The sequence below is a fragment of the Neofelis nebulosa genome, chromosome 6, assembly GCF_028018385.1.
Source record: "Neofelis nebulosa isolate mNeoNeb1 chromosome 6, mNeoNeb1.pri, whole genome shotgun sequence".
Classification (NCBI taxonomy): domain Eukaryota; kingdom Metazoa; phylum Chordata; class Mammalia; order Carnivora; family Felidae; genus Neofelis; species Neofelis nebulosa.
The window spans coordinates 40,566,553-40,587,138 of record NC_080787.1 but is presented as its reverse complement, the minus strand read 5'-3'; the positions used below and the strand labels follow the sequence as shown (position 1 = coordinate 40,587,138).

General features: G+C 39.4%; 1 protein-coding gene across 1 annotated transcript in view; it reads left to right on the top strand.

Annotated features, from left to right (window-relative positions):
* GLO1 (glyoxalase I) overlaps positions 1 to 20,586 on the top strand; it is a 37,918-nt gene that overhangs the window by 3,196 nt on the left and 14,136 nt on the right. Inside the window, exon 2 of the mRNA XM_058733801.1 lies at positions 18,562 to 18,644. Within this exon, the coding sequence (XP_058589784.1) occupies positions 18,562 to 18,644 (83 nt within the window). The remainder of the gene's footprint in view (positions 1 to 18,561; positions 18,645 to 20,586) is intronic.

Below are 20,586 nucleotides of genomic sequence, written 5' to 3'. Positions count from 1 at the left end.
AGGACAGTGGCCAGATGGATGAAAGACTGTTCTAGGCAGAGAGAATCATACATTGTAGGCAGAGAGAATCTAGGCAGAGAGAATCATACAAATATAAAAAGCACAATAACTTCTGAGAACTGATGCAGGAATCTACAGGTAATATGAGACTAAGTTATAGGCAATGGGAGTTGAGGGGAAGGTACACAGGACAATCATCAGGATGTCCAAAGAAAATATGAGCACTCACTGCCCCTATAAAGATTTCTCACCATGTAAGGATTTCTATTTGGTAAATATATTTTATAATATATATGTGTGTGTGTGTGTGTGTGTGTGTGTGTGTGTATTTTTTTTAACATCTGTTCATTTTTGGGAGACAGACAGAGACAGAGCATGAGCTGGGGAGGGGCAGAGAGAGAGGGAGACACAGAATTTGAAACAGACTCCAGGCACAGAGCGCTATGCGGGGCTCAAACCCATGAACTGCAAGATCATGACCTGAGCCAAAGTCGGATGCCTAGCATACTGAGCCATCCAGGCGCCCCTATAATATATATGTTTTATTAGTATATTTGTAAATGTATATAATTAAAATAAATACATATTTATTGGGGCTGATGCTCTCTTTTTTAACTGATAAGGGTTTACCAGAAATGTTTGAAATGACCAGTTTAGGGGAATGCTGACAAATGATGAAGTTAGAGAAGTATGCAATAACCAATATGTGCTTGTTTTGGGGACTTTCTCCTAAAAGCTGTGAAGCACCACTGAAGGAATTATTTTAAACCCAGAAGTGACACAATTGGGTTTTCACTATAGAAAGATCACTCTGGTGCTTTATGGGAAAGTCAGTGGATTGCATCTGGGGAAAACTGCAAGGAGCAGAGACCAGGGAGGCTATGACAGACATTCAGGGAGGAAGTAGTGAGGACATGAGGAAGGTGGTGCTCATTTATAAAGACAAGGAGAGGGGCACCTGGGTGGCTCAGTCGGTTGAGTGTCCGACTTCGGCCCAGGTCATGATCTCACGGTCCGTGAGTTCAAGCCCCGTGTCGGGCTCTGTGCTGACAGCTCGGAGCCTGGAACCTGTTTCAGATTCTGTGTCTCCCTCTCTCTCTGACCCTCTCCTGTTCAGGCTCTGTCTCTCTCTGTCTCAAAAGATGAATAAACATTAAAAAAAAAAAATAAAGACAAGGAGAAAGATTTCAGAGGCGTTTAATCAGTCAGGTTGATAGGACACTTGGAATGGATTACAGAGAAGTGGAGAGGGAGAAATCTAGGAAGACTTCAGGTCTCTGGCTTGGGCTGACAAGGGATTCTAGAGGCCCTATGCTAAACACTAACGTGCACTATCCCATATACTTTCCAACTCAGCCCTACAAGCAGAGAACTATAATTATCCCCATTCTAAAGATGTGAAAACTGAGGTTCAAGAAAAGTAACGATTTACTCAAAGTAATGGGGGTGGAGCCAGCATTTGAGCCATATTGCTTGTGAAGAATTATTTCTCTGACACTTGTGTGTTTTTTCTGTCCCTTGCATGAGACTTTAAAGTCCTGGTGGTCCTGAGGGCTTCTGGGATTTTCCTGTTTCTTTTATTTGTTGTAAGAGTAGTCTGGCAGGGGTATTTACAAATTTCACAGGTAAATTTTAAATTAAAAAAAAAAATTCCTTTGTGTCTCCTATCTATTTCTGTCTCTCTTATCTGTAGGGTGAGTACACTTGAAGTATGTCTTTGGCTGTTGACTTATAGAGTGGGAAGGAAAGAACCACATGAAACCAATTTAGATAAGACAGAATAAATGTAAAGGGAGTTGCTGAATTATTTTCAGGAACAATTTATCACATTCTGACATAGGTTGAGTCAGGCAAATAACTCTAGAAGGAGGAAGATAGTGAAGAAAAAAACCATATCAAACCATCCTGTGCATCAACCATGTTCTCCAGCTGTTAATAGAAGACAATTTTGTTCCCCTCAGATATGCTTGTATTTCCAAAAGGGTCTTTCACTCAAGGCAACTGTAGTTTTAAGAAGTCAGGAAAGACCAAAACTTGATCCGTTTTTGTTTTATAGGAGACATGATACCTAGAAGCATATCAGCCCTTAACCCTTTGATGAGAATGTGAATTTGGTTAACTCTAGCTGTCTCCCAAGAAACCATTAAAAATATGTTTGTTACTTAGCGATATTGCTTATGATAAAAGATAAGCTGATTGGTAAATTGCATTTGGAGAGGGAGAATTATCAATATCTAATAAGAAGTCATGGCTTTGGTCTCTTGTAACTGTCCCTTGGGGAAATTCTGGAAGCTGTGCCCATGGGATTTTTACTGGAGACACTGGTGCTTGTGGTACACATAGGGCTTCTACACCAGGGTGATTCTGGCTCCTACCAGTGCAGATCTTCTCCCTGTGCCTGAGCTGCTGGACATCTTGAGGTACTCCTGCTGAAAAGGAACACCTAACACTGCTCTGTTGTCAAGCTGTGTTTTTCTGACAAACCCTTTCAGCCTGTGGTTGTCCTGAGGGCTGTGGAGTCTGTCCAAGCCCTGTGGAGTCTGTCTATTTGAGCCTTAAGAAGACTCCTTGCTGGGAGTGATGCAGCACTTTGTTTGTTTGTTTTTTAGGACATCACTGGATAGATTTATTATTTTTTTTAATATGAAATTTATTGTCAAATTGGTTTCCATACAACACCCCATGCTCATCCCAACAGATGCCCTCCTCAATGCCCATCGCCCACTTTCCCCTCCCTCCCACCCCCCATCAACCCTCAGTTTATTCTCAGTTTTTAAGGGTCTCTTATGGTTTGCCTCCTTCCCTCTCTAACTTTTTTTTTTCCCCTTCCCCTCCCCCATGGTCTTCTGTTAAGTTTCTCAGGATCCATATAAGAATGAAAACATATGGTATCTTTCTCTGTATGACTTATTTCACTTATCATAACACTCTCCAGTTCCATCCACGTTGCTACAAAAGGCCATATTGCATTCTTTCTCATTGCCAAGTAGTATTCCATTGTGTATATAAACCATAATTTCTTTATCCATTCATCAGTTGATGGACATTTAGGCTCTTTCCATAATTTGGCTATTGTTGAAAGTGCCGCTATAAACATTGGGGTTCAAGTGCCCCTATGCATCAGCACTCCTGTATCCTTTGGGTAAATTCCTAGCAGTGCTCTTGCTGGGTCATAGGGTAGTTCTATTTTTCATTTTTTGAGGAACCTCCACACTGTTTTCCAGAGTGGCTGCACCAGTTTGCATTCCCACCATCAGTGCAAGAGGGTTCCCGTTTCTCCACATCCTCTCCAGCATCTATAGTCTCCTGATTTGTTCATGATATCTCAGTGTGGTTTTGATTTGTATTTCCTTGATGAGGAGTGATGTTGAGCATCTTTTCATGTGCCTGTTGGCCATCTGGATGTCTTCTTTAGAGAAGTGTCTATTCATGTTTTCTGCCCATTTCTTCACTGGATTATTTGTTTTTCGGGTGTGGAGATGGGTGAGTTCTTTATAGATTTTGGTTACTAGCCCTTTGTCCGATATGTCATTTGCAAAAATCTTTTCCCATTCCGTTGGTTGCCTTTTAGTTTTGTTGATTGTTTGCTTTGCAGTGCAGAAGCTTTTTATCTTGATGAGGTCCCAATAGTTCATTTTTGCTTTTAATTCCCTTGCTTTTGGAGATGTGTCAAGTAAGAAATTGCTGCGGCTGAGGTCAGAGAGGTTTTTTCCTGCTTTCTTCTCTAGGGTTTTGATGGTTTCCTGTCTCACATGCAGGTCCTTTATCCATATTGAGTTTATTTTTGTAAATGGTGTATGAAAGTGGTCTAGTTTCATTCTTCTGCATGTTGCTGTCCAGTTCTCCCAGCAACATTTGTTAAAAGAGACTTTTTTCCATTGGATATTCTTTCCTGCTTTGTCAAAGATTAGTTGGCCATACTTTTGTGGGTCCAATTCTGGGGTTTCTATTCTATCCCATTGGTCTGTGTGTCTCTTTTTGTGCCAATACCATGCTATCTTGATGATCACAGCTTTGTAGTAGAGGCTAAAGTCTGGGATTGTGATACCTCCCGCTTTGGTCTTCTTCTTCAATATTACTTTGGCTATTTGGGGTCTTTTGTGGCTCCATACAAATTTTAGGATTGCTTGTTCTAGCTTCGAGAAGAATACTGGTACAGTTTTTATTGGGATTGCATTGAATGTATAGATAGCTTTGGTAGTAATGACATTTTAACAATATTTATTCTTCCAATCCATGAGCATGGAATGTTTTTCTATTTCTTTATATCTTCTTCAATTTCCTTCATAAGCTTTCTATAGTTTTCAGCATATAGATCTTTTACATCTTTGGTTAGGTTTATTCCTAGGTATTTTATGATTCTTGGTGCAATTGTGAATGGGATCAGTTTCTTTATTTGTCTTTCTGTTGCTTCATTATTAGTGTATATGAATGCAACTGATTTCTGTACATTAATTTTGTATCCTGTGACTTCATGTATCAGTTTTAGCAGAGAGTTTATCGGGTTTTCCATGTATAATACCATGTCATCTGCAAAAAGTGAAAGCTTGACTTCATCTTTGCCATTTTGATGCCTTTGATTTCCTTTTGTTGTCTGATTGATGATGCTAGAACGTCCAACACTATGTTAAACAACAGCAGTGAGAGTGGACATCCCTGTCGTGTTCCTGATCTCAGGGGGAAAGTTCTCAGTTTTTCCCCATTGAGGATGATATTAGCTGTGGGCTTTTCACATATGGCTTTTATGATGTTTAAGTATGTTCCTTCTATCTCGACTTTCTCAAGGGCTTGTATTAAGAAAGAATGCTGGGGCGCCTGGGTGGCGCAGTCGGTTAAGCGTCCGACTTCAGCCAGGTCACGATCTCGCGGTCCGTGAGTTCGAGCCCCGCGTCAGGCTCTGGGCTGATGGCTCAGAGCCTGGAGCCTGTTTCCGATTCTGTGTCTCCCTCTCTCTCTGCCCCTTCCCCGTTCATGCTCTGTCTCTCTCTGTCCCAAAAAAAAAAAAAAAAAAAAAAAAAAAAAGTTGAAAAAAAAAAAAAAAAGAAAGAATGCTGAATTTTGTCAAACACTTTTTCTGCATCGATTGACAGGATCATATGGTTCTTTTCTTTTCTTTTATTAATATGATGTATCACATTGTTTGATTTGCGAATTCTGGCCTTCTAGCCCAGAAATGAATTCCACTTGATCATGGTGAATAATTCTTTTTATACGCTGTTGAATTCGATTTGCTAGTATCTTATTGAGAATTTTTGCATCCATATTCATTAGGGATATTGGCCTGTAGTTCTCTTTTTTTGCTGGTTCTCTGTCTGGTTTAGGAATCAAAGTAATGCTGGCTTCATAGAATGAGTCTGGAAGTTTTCCTTCCCTTTCTATTTTTTGGAACAGCTTGAGAAGGATAGGTATTATCTCTGCTTTAAATGTCTGGTAGAATTCCCCAGGGAAGCCATCTGGTCCTGGACTCTTATTTGTTGGGAGATTTTTGATAACTGATTCAATTTCTTCGCTGGTTATGGGTCTGTTCAAGTTTTCTATTTCTTCCTGTTTGAGTTTTGGAAGTGTGTAGGTGCTTAGGAATTTGTCCATTTCTTCCAGGTTGTCCAGTCTGTTGGCACATAATTTTTCATTAGTATTCCCTGATAATTGCTTGTATTTCTGACGGATTGGTTGTAATAATTCCATTTTCATTCATGATTTTATCTATTTGGGTCATCTCCCTTTTATTTTTGAGAAGCCTGGCTAGAGGTTTATCAATTTTATTTTTTCAAAAAACCAACTCTTGGTTTCATTGATCCGCACTAACTTTTTTTTAGATTCTATATTGTTTATTTCTGCTCTGATCTTTATTATTTCTCTTCTTCTGCTGGGTTTGGGGTGCTTTTGCTGTTCTGCTTCTATTTCCTTTAGGTGTGCTGTTAGATTTTGTATTTGGGATTTTTCTTGCTTCTTGAAATAGGCCTGGATTGCAGTGTATTTTCCTTTCAGGACTGCTTTCACTGCATCCCAAAGCATTTGGATTGTTGTATTTTCACTTTCATTTGTTTCCATATATTTTTTAATTTCTTCGCTAATTGCCTGGTTGACATACTCATTTTTTAGTAGGGTGTTCTTTAATCTCCATGTTTTTGGAGATTTTCCAGACTTTTTCCTGTGGTTGATTTCAAGTTTCATAGCATTGTGGTCTGAAAGTGTGCATGGTATGATCTCAATTCTTTTATAGTTATTAAGGGCTGTTTTGTGACACAGTATGTGATCTGTCTTGGAGAATGTTCCATGTGCAATCAAGAAGACAGTATATTCTGTTGCTTTGGGATGCAGAGTTCTAAAAATATCTGTCAAGTCCATCTGATCTAATGTATCATTCACGGCCCTTGTTTCTTTATTGATCCTGTGTCTAGATGATCTATCCATTGTTGTAAGTGGCCTATTAAAGTCCCCTGCAATTACCACATTCTTATCAATAAGATTGCTTATGTTTGTGATTAATTGTTTTATATATTTGGGGGCTCCCGCATTCAGCGCATAGACATTTTTAATTGTTAGCTCTTCCTGATGGAAGAGCTTCCTGATGGACCCTATAGTTATTATATAATGCCCTTCTTCATCTCTTATTGCAGCCTTTAATTTAAAGTCTAGTTTGTCTGATATAAGTATGGCTACTCAAGCTTTCTTTGGACTTCCAGTAGCATGATAGTTCTCCATCCCCTCACTTTCAACTGAAGGTGTCCTCATGTCTAAAATGAGTCTCTTGTAGACAGCAAATAGATGGGTCTTGTTTTTTTATCCATTCTGATACCCTTTGTCTTTTGGTTGGAGCATTTAGTCCATTTACATTCAGTGTTATTGAAAGATATGAGTTTAGAGTTATTGTGATGTCTGTGGGTTTCATGCTTGTAGTGATGTCTCTGGTACTTTGTGGTCCTTGCAACATTTCACTCACAGAATCCCCCTTAGGATCTCTTGCAGGGCTGGTTTAGTAGTGATGAATTCCTTCAGTTTTTGTTTGTTTGGGAAGACCTTTATCTCCTTCTATTCTGAGTGACAGACTTGCTGGATAAAGGATTCTCAGCTGCATATTTTTTTCTGTTCATCACATTGAAGGTTTCCTGCCATTCCTTTCTGGCCTGCCAAGTTTCAGTAGATAGGTCTGCCACTACTCTTATGGGTCTACCTTTGTAAGTTAGAGCCTGTTTATCCCTAGCTGCTTTCAGAATTTTCTCTTTATCCTTGTATTTTGCCAGTTTTACTATGATATGTCGTGCAGAAGATTGATTCAAGTTACGTCTGAAGGGAATTCTGTGTGCCTCTTGGATTTCCATGCCTTTTTCCTTCCCCAGATCAGGGACGTTCTCAGCTATGATTTGTTCAAGTACACCTTGAGTCCCTTTCTCTCTCTTTGTCTTCTGGAATTCCTATGATATGGATATTGTTCCGTTTGATTGCATCACTTTGTTCTCTAATTCTCCCCTCATACTCCTGGATTTTTTTTATCTTTTTCTCAGCTTCCTCTTTTTCCATAATTTTATCTTCTAATTCACCTATTCTCTCCTCTGCCTCTTCAATCCGTGTTATGGCCGCCTCCATTTTATTTTGCACCTCATTTATAGCATTTTTTAGCTCCTCATGACTATTTTGTAGTCCCTTGATCTCTGTAGCAATAGATTCTCTGCTGTTCTGTATGCCTTTTTCAAGCCCAGTGATTAATTTTATGACTATTATTCTAAATTCTTGTTCTGTTATATTGCTTAAGTCGGTTTTGATCAATTCATTAGCTGTCGCTACTTCCTGGAGTTTCTTTTGAGGAGAATTCTTCTGTTTTGTCATTTTGGGTAGTCCCTGCAGTAGCTCCAACCTGCAGGGTACTTCCTCTGTGCTGTCCGGAGAAACTTGTGTTAGTGGGTGGGGCTGCAGTCAGACCCGATGTCTGCCCCCAGCCCACCACTGGGGCCACAGTCAGACTGGTGTGTACCTTATCTTCCCCTCTCCCAGGGGCAGGACTCACTGTGGAGTGATGTGGCCCCTGTCTGGGCTACTTGCACACTGCCAGGCTTGTGGTGCTGCTTCGATGGGATCTGGCGTATTAGCCGGGGTGGATCTGTAAGGTGCACAGAGGTGGGAGGGGCAGGCTTAGCTCGCTTTGCCTTCTTGGTCCCCTGTGGGAGGGGCTCTGCAGCACTGGGAGGGAGGCAGACCCATCGGAGGGATGGATCCACAGAAGCACAGTGTTGGGTATTTGCATGGGGCAAGCAAGTTTGGTGATGGGAACTGGTTCCCTTTGGAATTTTGGCTGGGGGGTGGGAGAGGGAGATGGTGCTGGCCAGCGCCTTTGTTCTCCCCCTCAGCCCCCAGCTGAGCTCTGTCTTCTGGGGCTCAACAACTCTCCCTCCCGCTGCCCTCTCACCCTCCCTGCTCTCTGAGAGCAGAACTGTTGATTTATAACATTCCAGATGTTAAGTCCCGCTGGCTGTCAGAACACACTCCATCCGGCCCCTCTGCTTTTGCAAGCCAGACTCAGGGGCTGTGCCTTGCCGGGCGGGCTGTCCCTCCACCGCCCCGCTCCCTCCTGCCAGTCCATGTAGCATGCACCACCTCTCTGCCCTTCCTACCCTCTTCCGTGGGCCTATCGTCTATGTTTGGTTCCAGAGAGTCCGTTCTGCTAGTCTTCTGGTGGTTTTCTGGGTTATTTAGGTAGAGGTGAGCCCAGCGTCCTCCTATGCTGACATCTTCTCTGCTCCCTCACTGGATAGATTTAAGCAGAATTCTAGGAAAGAGTTTGCACTGGATCAGCAGCTTATCCTGAAAGTATACAGCTCAGGAACGGCCAGATGGAAGAGATGCATAGGGTGAGGTATGGAGAGAGCACATGGAACTCACATCCTCTTCAGGGGACCTGTCTCCCCCAATCTCCATGTGTTCACCAACCCGGAAGCTCAACACTTTTGAAAACTCATTGGGAAAGAGAGTTGATGGGCACCCAAGGGAGTTGGTCTCAACTGTTATTAAAGCCAAAACACACACTTTAGGCCAAAAGAATCTTAAAATTTCTGAAAATTTAGCTAATGTAAGTTTGAAACTCCTCCTTACTGAAAACTGAAGGTGATAGAGGCAATGGAGATCTTGATTTTGATAATATATCATACAAAGCTCTTTAGCAACATTTCTAGGGAAATGTGTCTTCATCATTAGAAAGAGACATTTGGTAACCAGACATACCTACTTGTTGAGGGGCACTTGTATAAAATCAGTTTGGAGACTTTTTCTGGGAACATGGAGTGCATATACTTTTCCCTATTCCTCCTGCTATGTTCGCCTAAGGCCTCTGACATTTTATATGAAATAAACATAGGAAGACACTGAAAGGTGGAGAGAAGACAGACTAGCTAGGGACCTTGAGACCCTAGGAGCAACATGGTGGTGAGATTCCTGAGTTTTCTTTTTGCCTTATTTAGCCCAAACTTGGAGCTACAGAAGTGTCAATGGGTACAGACAAAAACAAAACAAAACAAAACAAAAACCCCTGCTCTCTATTCACAGGACCAGGATATAGGCAGTATTTCCTGATAAGGCAGAAAACTTTTAGACAATACCAGCTTTGCTACAACTAGACCACAGAAAAATCAGTGGCCGCATCCTTATCTATGCCCGCAAAGGCTGGGTAGGAAGTCTGTTCTTCCACTGAACAGGTTGCAATGTCCACCCTCCCCCTGCCAGGCTGGTATCCGAGAAGGCTGAGTTGGATGCCAGGACTTTCATCTCACCAGACAATAACAAGCTTTCCCCACTTGCTGTATTAATGCAGAAACATGGGGAACCTGAAATTCTTCCCCACGCCAGCAGTGGAAATATTTTAAGCCCTTTACAAATGGGAGAGAGTAAAGGGATGTAGAGAGGGATGAGGTTTCTGCCTTCACCCAAACTGATAAAATGATGACACCAAGTGACTGTGATAACATATATAATTGAAAACCTAGAGCAACCACTAAAAAAGCTATACAAAGAGTACATGAAAAAATGCTATAGATAAATGAAAATGGAGTTATAAAAAGATGTTCCAGTAACCCACAGGAAGGCAAGGAAAAAATTAACGGAAAACAAACCAAAAATAAATAAAATAGCTAACTTAAGCCCTAGTATTTCAATAATTACATTAGGTATAAATACACCAATTAGAGATTAGCACAGTGGATTTAAAAACATGCCCCAATTTATCTATCTATGAGGTGGTGGATATTAATTAAACTTATTGTGGTAATCATTTCACAACATACATGAGTCAGGGTGTATGCCTTAAGCTTATACAGTGCTGTATAAAGGCAGAAACATGTTATGTTAATTATATCTCAGTATAACTGAAATAAAAGAAAATGAAAACATGCCCCAAATATATGCTGTCTGCGTGAAACTCACTTCAAATATAGTAATAGAGGCAAGTTAAAAGTAAAAGCATAGTATAAGATTATTATGGAACCATTAATCAAAAGAAAGCAGGAATGGCTATATTCATACCAAATAAAGTAAACTCCAGAGCAAAGAAAATTACCATAGGTCGAGAAGTACATTTATATAATGAAAATGGGTCAATTGACCAAGAAGATCTAGCAGTCCTAAATGTGTGTGTGCACTAAAGAACAACTGCAAAAATATCTGAAACAAAAACTTTGATGGAAGAGAGAAATTGAAAAATCCACATTTATAGTTGGAGACTTCAATTCTCCTCTCAACAGTTGATAGAACTAGACAGAAAATTAACAAGGATATAGACAAACTCTGTAACACCATCAGCAAAGAAGATCTGATCAACATTTAAAGAACACTCCACCCAATTACAGCAGAATACACTTTTATTTTCAGATGCCCACAGAACATATGCCAAGACAGACCATGTTATGGGCTCCAAATCCAACTTTAACAAATTTACTATTGAAACAACACAGTGCATTTTTCAACCACAATTGAATCAAACTAGAAATCAGTAGCAGATACACAACAGGAAATCTCCAAACACTTGGAAACTAAACACATTTCTATAATTCATGCATCAAGAGGAGATCTCAAGGGAAAAAATTTTTTTAAAATAGATTGAAATTAAGAAAGGAATCTCAGGTAAAACAGTCCTACGAGGGAAATTTATATTATTAAATGAATACATTAGAAAAGAAGAAAAGTCTCAAATCAATAACTTAAGTTACTTCCTAAAGAACCTAGAAAAAGAGCAGAATAACCCAAAGGAAGCAGAAGGAGGGAAATAATAAAAAGCAGAAATCATTGAAATTAGAAATAGACTAGAGAGAAACAATTAAAACTAATTCTTTGAAAAAAAGAAACACAATAGAATTGGTAAACTTGTAGCAAGACTGACAAAATAGAAGACACAAATTACCAATATAAGAAATTAAATAGGAAATACCACTACAGACTGCAGACATCAGAAAGATAATAAGGGAATATTAAAAACAACTCTGTATATGTAAATTTGGGAATTTACATGAAGTGGACCAGTTCCTAGAAAATATAAACTATCATAACTTGCTCAATATGAAATAATTTGAATAGCTCTATAACACAAGGAAATTGAATTCATAATCAATAACTTTTTAAAACAGATATTTCAAGGCCCAGATGATTTCACTGGAGAATTCTTCCAAATATTAAAGAAAAATTAACATCAATTCTACATTATCCCTTTATTTTTTTATTTTATTTTTTTTTTTAATTTTTTTTCAACGTTTTTTATTTATTTTTGGGACAGAGAGAGACAGAGCATGAACGGGGAGGGGCAGAGAGAGGGAGACACAGAATCGGAAACAGGCTCCAGGCTCCGAGCCATCAGCCCAGAGCCTGACGCGGGGCTCGAACTCACACACCGCGAGATCGTGACCTGGCTGAAGTCGGACGCTTAACCGACTGCGCCACCCAGGCGCCCCCATTATCCCTTTAAAAAAATTGAAGAGGAGGGAGTACTTCCTGATTCATTTTATTTTTATTTATTTATTTATTTTTTATATGTGGAATTTTTTTTTTTAATTTTTTTTTCAACGTTTTTTATTTATTTTTGGGACAGAGAGAGACAGAGCATGAACGGGGGAGGGGCAGAGAGAGAGGGAGACACAGAATCGGAAACAGGCTCCAGGCTCCGAGCCATCAGCCCAGAGCCTGACGCGGGGCTCGAACTCACACACCGCGAGATCGTGACCTGGCTGAAGTCGGACGCTTAACCTACTGCGCCACCCAGGAGCCCCCTGATTCATTTTATAAAGCTAGTATTACTCTGGGCAGCTGGCCAACTCAGTAGAGCATGTGAGTCTTGATCTCAAGGTTGTGAGTTCAAGTCCCACGTTAGGCAAGGAGCCAACTTAAAAAAATAAAAAAAAATAAACATTTAAAGCTAGTATAACTCTGATAGCAAAATCAGATGAAGGCAGTACAAAAAATGAAATTTACAGACTAATATCCCTCATGAATATAGATGTAAAAGTCCTTGACAAAATATTAGCAAATATAATCTAGCAATAAAAAAAAAAACCCATGACCAAGTGGGGTTTATTCCAGGTATGCAAGCCTGGTTTAGTATTCAAAAATCAATCAAAGTAATCCACTATCTTAGGAGGCTAAAGAAAAATCACATGATCATGTTAAATGATGCAGAAAAAGCTTTTGACAAAAATTCAACACCATTTATGTTTAATTTTTTTTCTAGAAAAAAATAGGAATGAAGTGGAAGTTTTCAACTTGATAAAGACCATATATAAAAACCTTACATTATACTTAATGGTGATGCTTTTTCCCTAATTTGGAGGAACAAGACAAGGATGTCTGTTCTCACCACTCTTATTCAACATAGTGCTACAAGTTCTGGCTAGTGCAGTAAGGGAGGAAAAGGAAGTAACAGTCATATAGATTGGAATGAAGAAATAAAACTGTCCCTATTTGCAGATGACATGATTGTGCATAGGAAATCCTAAGGAATCTACAAAAAACTCTTCTAGGACTAATAAATGAGTTTATTGAGGTTGCAGGATAAAAGATAAACATACAAAAATCAATTCTGTTTCTGTATACTAAGCAGAGAATACATGAACACCAAGATTAAAAATATAATTGCTCAATAAAATTTCTTAGGTATAAATCAAACATATACAGGCCTTATATGTTGAAAATTAAACAGTACTGATAAAGATTTAAATAAATGGAGAGAAACATACTGTGTTCATCATTGGAAGACTCAGCATTGTAAAGATGTCACTTCTCCACAAATTGATATACATGTTTAACACAAACCTTTTTTTTTAGATACAGGTAAGATTATTCTAAAATTTATATGGAAGGCACATAAACTAGAATAACCAAATTTTAAAAAGGATGAAGTGGAAGTCTGATTTTAGGATTTATTCTATAGCTACAGTACTCACTACTCTGTAGTGTTAGCAGAGAAGATACAGAATAGTGGAACAGAATAGAGAACACAGAAGTAGACCCACACTAACATACTCTATAGATGTTTGGCAAAGATGAGAATGCAGTCCAATGGAGAAAGGATAGGCTTTCAACAAATTGTGCTGGAGCAGCTAAACACCCTTAAGTTAAAAAATGAAGATTTACCTAAGTCTCACATCTTAACACCAAAAATCCATTTAGAGATGCTCTAAGGGACCTTGACCCTTTGGTTCACATCCATGTCTCACCTTTATAATTTTGTCAGGATTGTGCACTAGAAACATCCTTGACTGCACCATTAAAGTTTTTTCAAAGTAGTTTTGAGCTAATGAAATTTGGACAATGTGCCCCCCCATCCAAAGCCTGATGATTATTTATATTCTTATTTTTTAATTTTTATTTTAGAGAGAGTGAGCACAAGCAGATGGGGTGGGGGTGGAGGGGTTGGATCTTAACCAGGCTCCATGCTCAACACAGAACCTGACACAGGGCTTGATCCCACTACCCTGGAATCATGACCTGAGCTGAAATGAAGAGTTGGACGCTCAACTGACTGAGCCACTCAGGTGCTCCTATATCCTTTTTCTTTTTATAAGGCAAGAAGCAAACCTTTGTCACCTAGTAGCCATCCCAGAAAACCCAAAGATAGTTTAGGCATAAGAGACATCTTTCATTGTTCAAAATTTAGAACATGATAAAGGAAAGACAAAAAATTGTCTGATGAGACAAGACATGAATGTAAGAACTACCTTTTAAAACACAAGGGGCGCCTGGGTGGCGCAGTCGGTTAAGCGTCCGACTTCAGCCAGGTCACGATCTCGCGGTCCGTGAGTTCGAGCCCCGCGTCGGGCTCTGGGCCGATGGCTCGGAGCCTGGAGCCTGTTTCTGATTCTGTGTCTCCCTCTCTCTCTGCCCCTCCCCCGTTCATGCTCTGTCTCTCTCTGTCCCAAAAATAAATAAAAAACGTTGAAAAAAAAAAAAAAAAAAAAAAAAAAAAAAAAAAATAAAACACAAGATATATTTATTTTAAACAATATTTTAGAACCATAGCAATAAATAGTCATTTTTAGGATCTTTTTGGGAAAGGAACTTTTTCTCAAGATCATTTAAGGGTTTACCAGTAGTACAGAGAGTTGACAGAATATGTTGGTGATAAATAGAAAACTGTTAGCATAGAATAACTTTCTCATTTTATAAAAAGCAATCCCTGCTTGTTTTTTATATCATCCAAATAACATTTTTATAGCAAAGGATTTATAAGCCTCTTTTTTTTATGAATAAATCCACTGATATTGAATATACCTTTAATTTTTCAGCCATGTATGTATAGGCTTATTTTAATGTTAAAAATGGCATTAGAGTTTACATTTCATCTTTGAAAATAATCTGTTTATCATATTGAGTCTTCTCAGAAAAATGCTATATCTTTCCATTTTCCTCTTTTTTAAACTATTTTTTCCAGCTTTATTGAAATAATCAGGGGCGCCTGGGTGGCGCAGTCGGTTAAGCGTCCGACTTCAGCCAGGTCACGATCTCGTGGTCCGTGAGTTCGAGCCCCGCGTCGGGCTCTGGGCTGATGGCTCAGAGCCTGGAGCCTGTTTCCGATTCTGTGTCTCCCTCTCTCTCTGCCCCTCCCCCGTTCATGCTCTGCCTCTCTCTGTCCCAAAAATAAATAAAAAAAAAAATTAAAAAAAAAAAAAGAAATAATCCACATATAGCAATGTGTAAGTTTTGGGTGTACATTGTAGTGATTTGATATACATATATATTGCCAAATGACTACCACAATAAGGTTAGTTAATGTGCTGATCACTTCAGATAGTTACCTTCTTCATATGTATGTGCGGACAGCTTTTAAGACGTTCTCTAAGAAGAAAAAAAAAGATCTTTCTTACAACTCTCAAATAAACATACAATACAGTATTGTTATCTATGTATAGACTTGTAAAAGTTCATTTTAATATTCTTTTATGTGTACGTATTTAGATAGTTTTAGTACATAACCATGTTAATAATAAAACTAAAGGTTTCTAACATTACTTTTAAGATGTAATTAATCTTGGGACACCTGGGTGGCTCAGCCAGTTAAGCATCTGACTTCCACTCAGGTCATGATGTCACATTCTGGGGTTTGAGCCCCACCTCAAGCTCTCTGCTATGAGCATGGAGCCCGCTTCAGATCCTCTGTACCCCTCTCTCTCTGTCCCTTCCCTACTTGCACATGTTCTCTCTCTCTCAAAAATAAATACACGTTAAGAAAAAAATATGTAATTAATCTTAATAGCATATTAAATAAATTATACATATATGTATTCTTTTAAACTTATTATGTCATGTGCATGTCCCCATGCCATTTAATATACTTCTAAAGCAGCATTTTAAATGTATTCATAATATTCAATTATACTTTTATCGTAATTTATTGGTTTCTTTGTTGTTAGAGACAGTTTAGCCAAGGTGGTTGAAAGCAAGTACTTTGGAACAAAACTGCTTGGGATGGAATTTTTTCTGTGACACTCTCTCAGCAGCAAAATGGGGATGGTAATAATACATATTTCATAGGGTTGTTGGGAAGATTATATAAGTTTTGTGAATCTCTTAGAACAGTGTCCGGCATGTAGTTGTTATGTAAGTGTTATGATGAATGTCCTTGTACATAAATCTTTGCCAGAATTTGTAATGTTTTCCTTAGATTTTTAAAAAGGAAACATCTTGGTCAAAGAGCATGAACTCTCTCAGAGTTTATGGACGCAACGGAAGTAATAATAAAGTCATCATAGTCTAACGATACCAATGTTGGTAGAAAGAGTTTGAAAAGATGAAATATGAATATAACCAATGTCATTGGTGCAATGGTAAACTGGGCCATTACAGAACAGATTTTAAAAGGATTTTAGATTTCAATTTTTTTTTTCATTGAAGAAAAGGCTAGTAATGTTGGATGCAGCTTGATTGGAAAGAAACATCATCTACTGAAAGTTCATTTACTCGTTCTCACCAAATATTTATTGGGTACCTACTCTCCCAGATTCTGCCCCGAGGTTGCATCAAGCAAACAAAACAAGCATCCCTACCCTTATGGGGTTTATATTTTATGGGGGAAAGAAGAACAAAAGATAAATATAAAATACTGTAGGGGCGCCTGGGTGGCGCAGTCGGTTAAGCGTCCGACTTCAGCCAGGTCACGATCTCGCGGTCCGTGAGTTCGAGCCCCGCGTCAGGCTCTGGGCTGATGGCTCGGAGCCTGGAGCCTGTTTCCGATTCTGTGTCTCCCTCTCTCTCTGCCCCTCCCCCGTTCATGCTCTGTCTCTCTCTGTCCCAAAAATAAATAAAAAACGTTGAAAAAAAAAAATTTAAAATACTGTAAATAGCACATTGAAAGGCAACGAGTGCTATGGAAAAAGAAAATGAAAAAATGGGCTAAGTGGAGAGTTATAGTAGTCAGCTGAGGCCTCATTTGGAAGATGACATTTGAGCAGAGTTAAGAAGGTTAGAAGTGGCTCTGGAGAAAGCCTTCCAGCAGAGGCCCTGAGTGAGCTGCCGAAGACAGCAGGCTGAGTGAGTGGCCAGGAGCAGAGGTGAGAGAGCCTGCCAGAGCCAGAGAGGGCCACTGGAGGGGCTTTGGCTTTCATGAAATGGGGGAGACTTCCCACGGTTTTTGAGTAGAAGAGTGATCTGAATGAACTATTTCACGGATCTCTCCCCAAGAATAGACCATAGAGGATGTGGTAAGAGAGAAAAGTAACAACCAGTGTGTATGGCAGGAGGGGTAGGTGGTCAAAGGCTAGGCTGGTGAGAAGTTCAGGGAAATTAGCTCTCTTGTATCCAAGAAAGGAGAGTTTTGCTGATAGAATTGACAGCTCATAGCTTAATGGTGAGTGAGGGGACTGAAAGCTCATTAAAAGAGTAAAGGGCGCCTGGGTGGCTCAGTCGGTTAAGCGTCAGACTTCGGCTCAAGTCATGATCTCATGGTCCGTGAGTTCGAGTCCTGCATCCAGCTCTACTGACAGCTCAGAGCCTGGAGCCTGCTTGGGATTCTGCATCTCCCTTGTTGTCTGCCCCTCCCCCGCTCATGCTTTGTCTCTCTTTTTCAAAAATATAAATAAACATTAAAAAAAAAAAAAAGTAAAGTAAAAACAGGAATTCCAGGGACCATCTCAATACTGGGACAAGTAGTAGTAAATGTACCAGGAGCTGCTCTATTATATTGTAAGACAGTAATTGCTGTTCACAGAAATGTTTTTGAATCATTAAAATTAAGTAAATTCTGCACATTTTTAAAGCAGGTAACTAGATAGCTAAGTAGTAGTAGAATACAGTAGTAATTAATATTTTTTCAGATAGTTTTGATCATTTGAAAACCTGTGTATAGATCCTACCTACCTCACCAAAGTTGAAACAGTGCCTTCTTTCAATCTGTGCTGAATAAGAGTATGAAGTGGAATTGGTTTTGCTGCATTTGTTTTGATCTCACTTCATTGCAGTCACAGAGTGACTTTGTAAGAGTTTCTGAGATTCTGTTCACCAGGGGAAACCCAATGCCTGGTTGTGAGTGCCAGGCCAGCACCTAGAAGTCAGGGGCAGCTTTGCTCTTTTCCAGCTGCTTGCTGAAACCAAGACCTTTAGGAGTGCAGCACCTGCCTAGAAAAACAATCCAAATATTCTAGAAGCATGTAATTTGAGAGCCAGCTGCCTTATATGTGATTATAAGGTGTGAATGAAGAATTTAATTACATTCATTAAGATCTACTTATTAAGATAAAGTAGTTTTTAGACTGGTTTATTTTTTCATGTTTATTTATTTTGAAAGAATAAATGAGCATGTGCAAAGGGTAGAAGGGCAGAGAGAGAGGGAGACAGAGAATCCCAAGCAGGATCCATGCTGTCAGTGCAGAGCCAGATGCAGGGCTTGAACTCGTGAACTGTGAAATCATGACCTGAACTGAAGTCAAGAATCAGACACTTGGATGTTTAACTGACTGAGCCACCCAGATGCCCCCAGAATGCTTTCTTCTTAAACATTACATTGCAAAGGTGGACTGTATCTTGCTACAGAAAGCACAATTAATGTTGGTAACCAGTGTCAGAAGTCAAATGTGTTTAATATACACTGTTTCTCCTTAGGATTTTCTGTTTCAGCAGACCATGCTACGAGTTAAAGATCCTAAAAAGTCACTGGATTTTTATACTAGAATTCTTGGAATGACGTAAGTAAACTATTTGTGCTCATAATTTGTTTAATAATTTAATTAATTTTTAAAATTTATATCCAAATTAGTTAGCATATAGTGCAATAATGATTTCAAGAGTAGATTCCAGTGATTCATCCTCTATGTATAACACCCAGTGCTCATCCCAACAAGTGTCCTCCTTAATGCCCCTTACCCATTTAGCCCCTCCCCTTACCCCTGACCCATCTAGCATCCCTCAGTTTGTTCTCTGTATTAAAGAGTCCCTTGTGGGGGCGCCTGGGTGGCTCAGTCGGTTAAGCATCCGACTTCGGCTCAGGTCATGATCTCGCGGTTCGTGAGTTCAAGCCCCGCGTCGGGCTCTGTGCTGACAGCTCGGAGCCTGGAGCCTGCTTCAGATTCTGTGTCTCCCCCTCTCTCTGACCCTCCCCCATTCATGCTCTGTCTCTCTCTGTCTCAAAAATAAATAAACGTTAAAAAAGAAAAAGAGTCCCTTGTGTTTTGTTCCCCTCCTTGTGTTTATATTATTTTGCTTCCCTTCCTTTATGTTCATCTGTTTTATATCTTAAATTCCTCATATGAGTGAAGTTGTAATGATATTTGTCTTTCTCTAATTTCGCTTAGCATAATACCCTCTAGTTCCATCCACATAGTTGCAAATGGCAAGATTTCATTCTTTTTGGTTGCCAAGTAATACTCCATTGTGTGTGTGTGTGTGTGTGTGTGTGTGTGTGTGTGTGTGTGTGTATGTGTGTGTATACACGCCACATCTTCTTTATCCATTCATCCGTCAATGGACATTTGGGCCCTTTCCATATTTTGGGTATTGTTGATAGTACTGCTGCTATAAACATTGGGGTGCATGTATCCCTTTGAAACAGCACACCTGTATCCCTTGCATAAATACTTAGTAGTGCAATTGCTGGGTCATAGGGTAGTTCTACTTTTAGTTTTTTGACGAAGCTCCGCACTGTTTTCCTGAGTGGCTGCACCAGTTTGCATTCCCACCAACAATGCAAAAGAGATCCTCTTTTTCTGCATCTTCACCAACATCTGTTGTTGCCCGAGTTATTAATTTTAGCCATTCTGATTGGTCTGAGGTGGTATCTTATTGTGGTTTTAATTTCTATTTCCTTGATGATGAGTGATGTTGAGCATTTTTTTCATGGTCTGTTCGCCATCTGGATGTCTTTTTTAGAAAAATATCTATTCATGTCTTTTGCCCATTTCAAAGGATTATTTTTTTGGGTGTTGAGTTTGATAAGTTCTTTATACATTTTGGATACTAGCCCTTTGTCTGATACGTTACTTGCCTATATCTTCTCCCATTCTGTCAGTTGTCTTTTAGTTTTGCTGATTGTTTCCTTTGCCATGCAGAAGCTTTTTGTCTTGATGAGGTCCCAATAGTTCATTTTTGCTTTTGTTTCCCTTGCCTCTGGAGATGTGTTGAGTAAGAAGTTGCTGTGGCCAACGTCAAAGAGGTTTTTGCCTGCTTTCTCCTCAAGGATTTTGATGGCTTCCTGTCTTACATTTAGGTCTTTCATCCATTTTGAGTTTACTTTTGTGTATGGTGTAAGAAAGTGGTCCAGGTTCATTTTTCTGCATGTTGCTGTACAGTTTTCCCAGCACCATTTGCTGAAGAGACTTTCTTTTTTCTATTGGATGCTTTGTCAAAGATTAGTTAGCCATACGTTTGCGGGTCCATTTCTGGGTTCTCTATTCTGTTCCATTGATCTGAGTGTCTGTTTTTGTGCCAGTACCATACTGTCTTGATGATTACAGCTTTGTAATACATCTTGAAGCCTTCAGCTTTGGTTTTCTTTTTCAGGATTGCTTTGGCTATTTGGGGTCTTTTTCTGGTGCCATACAAATTTTAGGATGGTTTGTTCTAGTTCTGAGAAGAATGCCAGTGCAATTTTGATTAGGACTGCATTGAATATGTAGATTGCTTTCGGTAGTT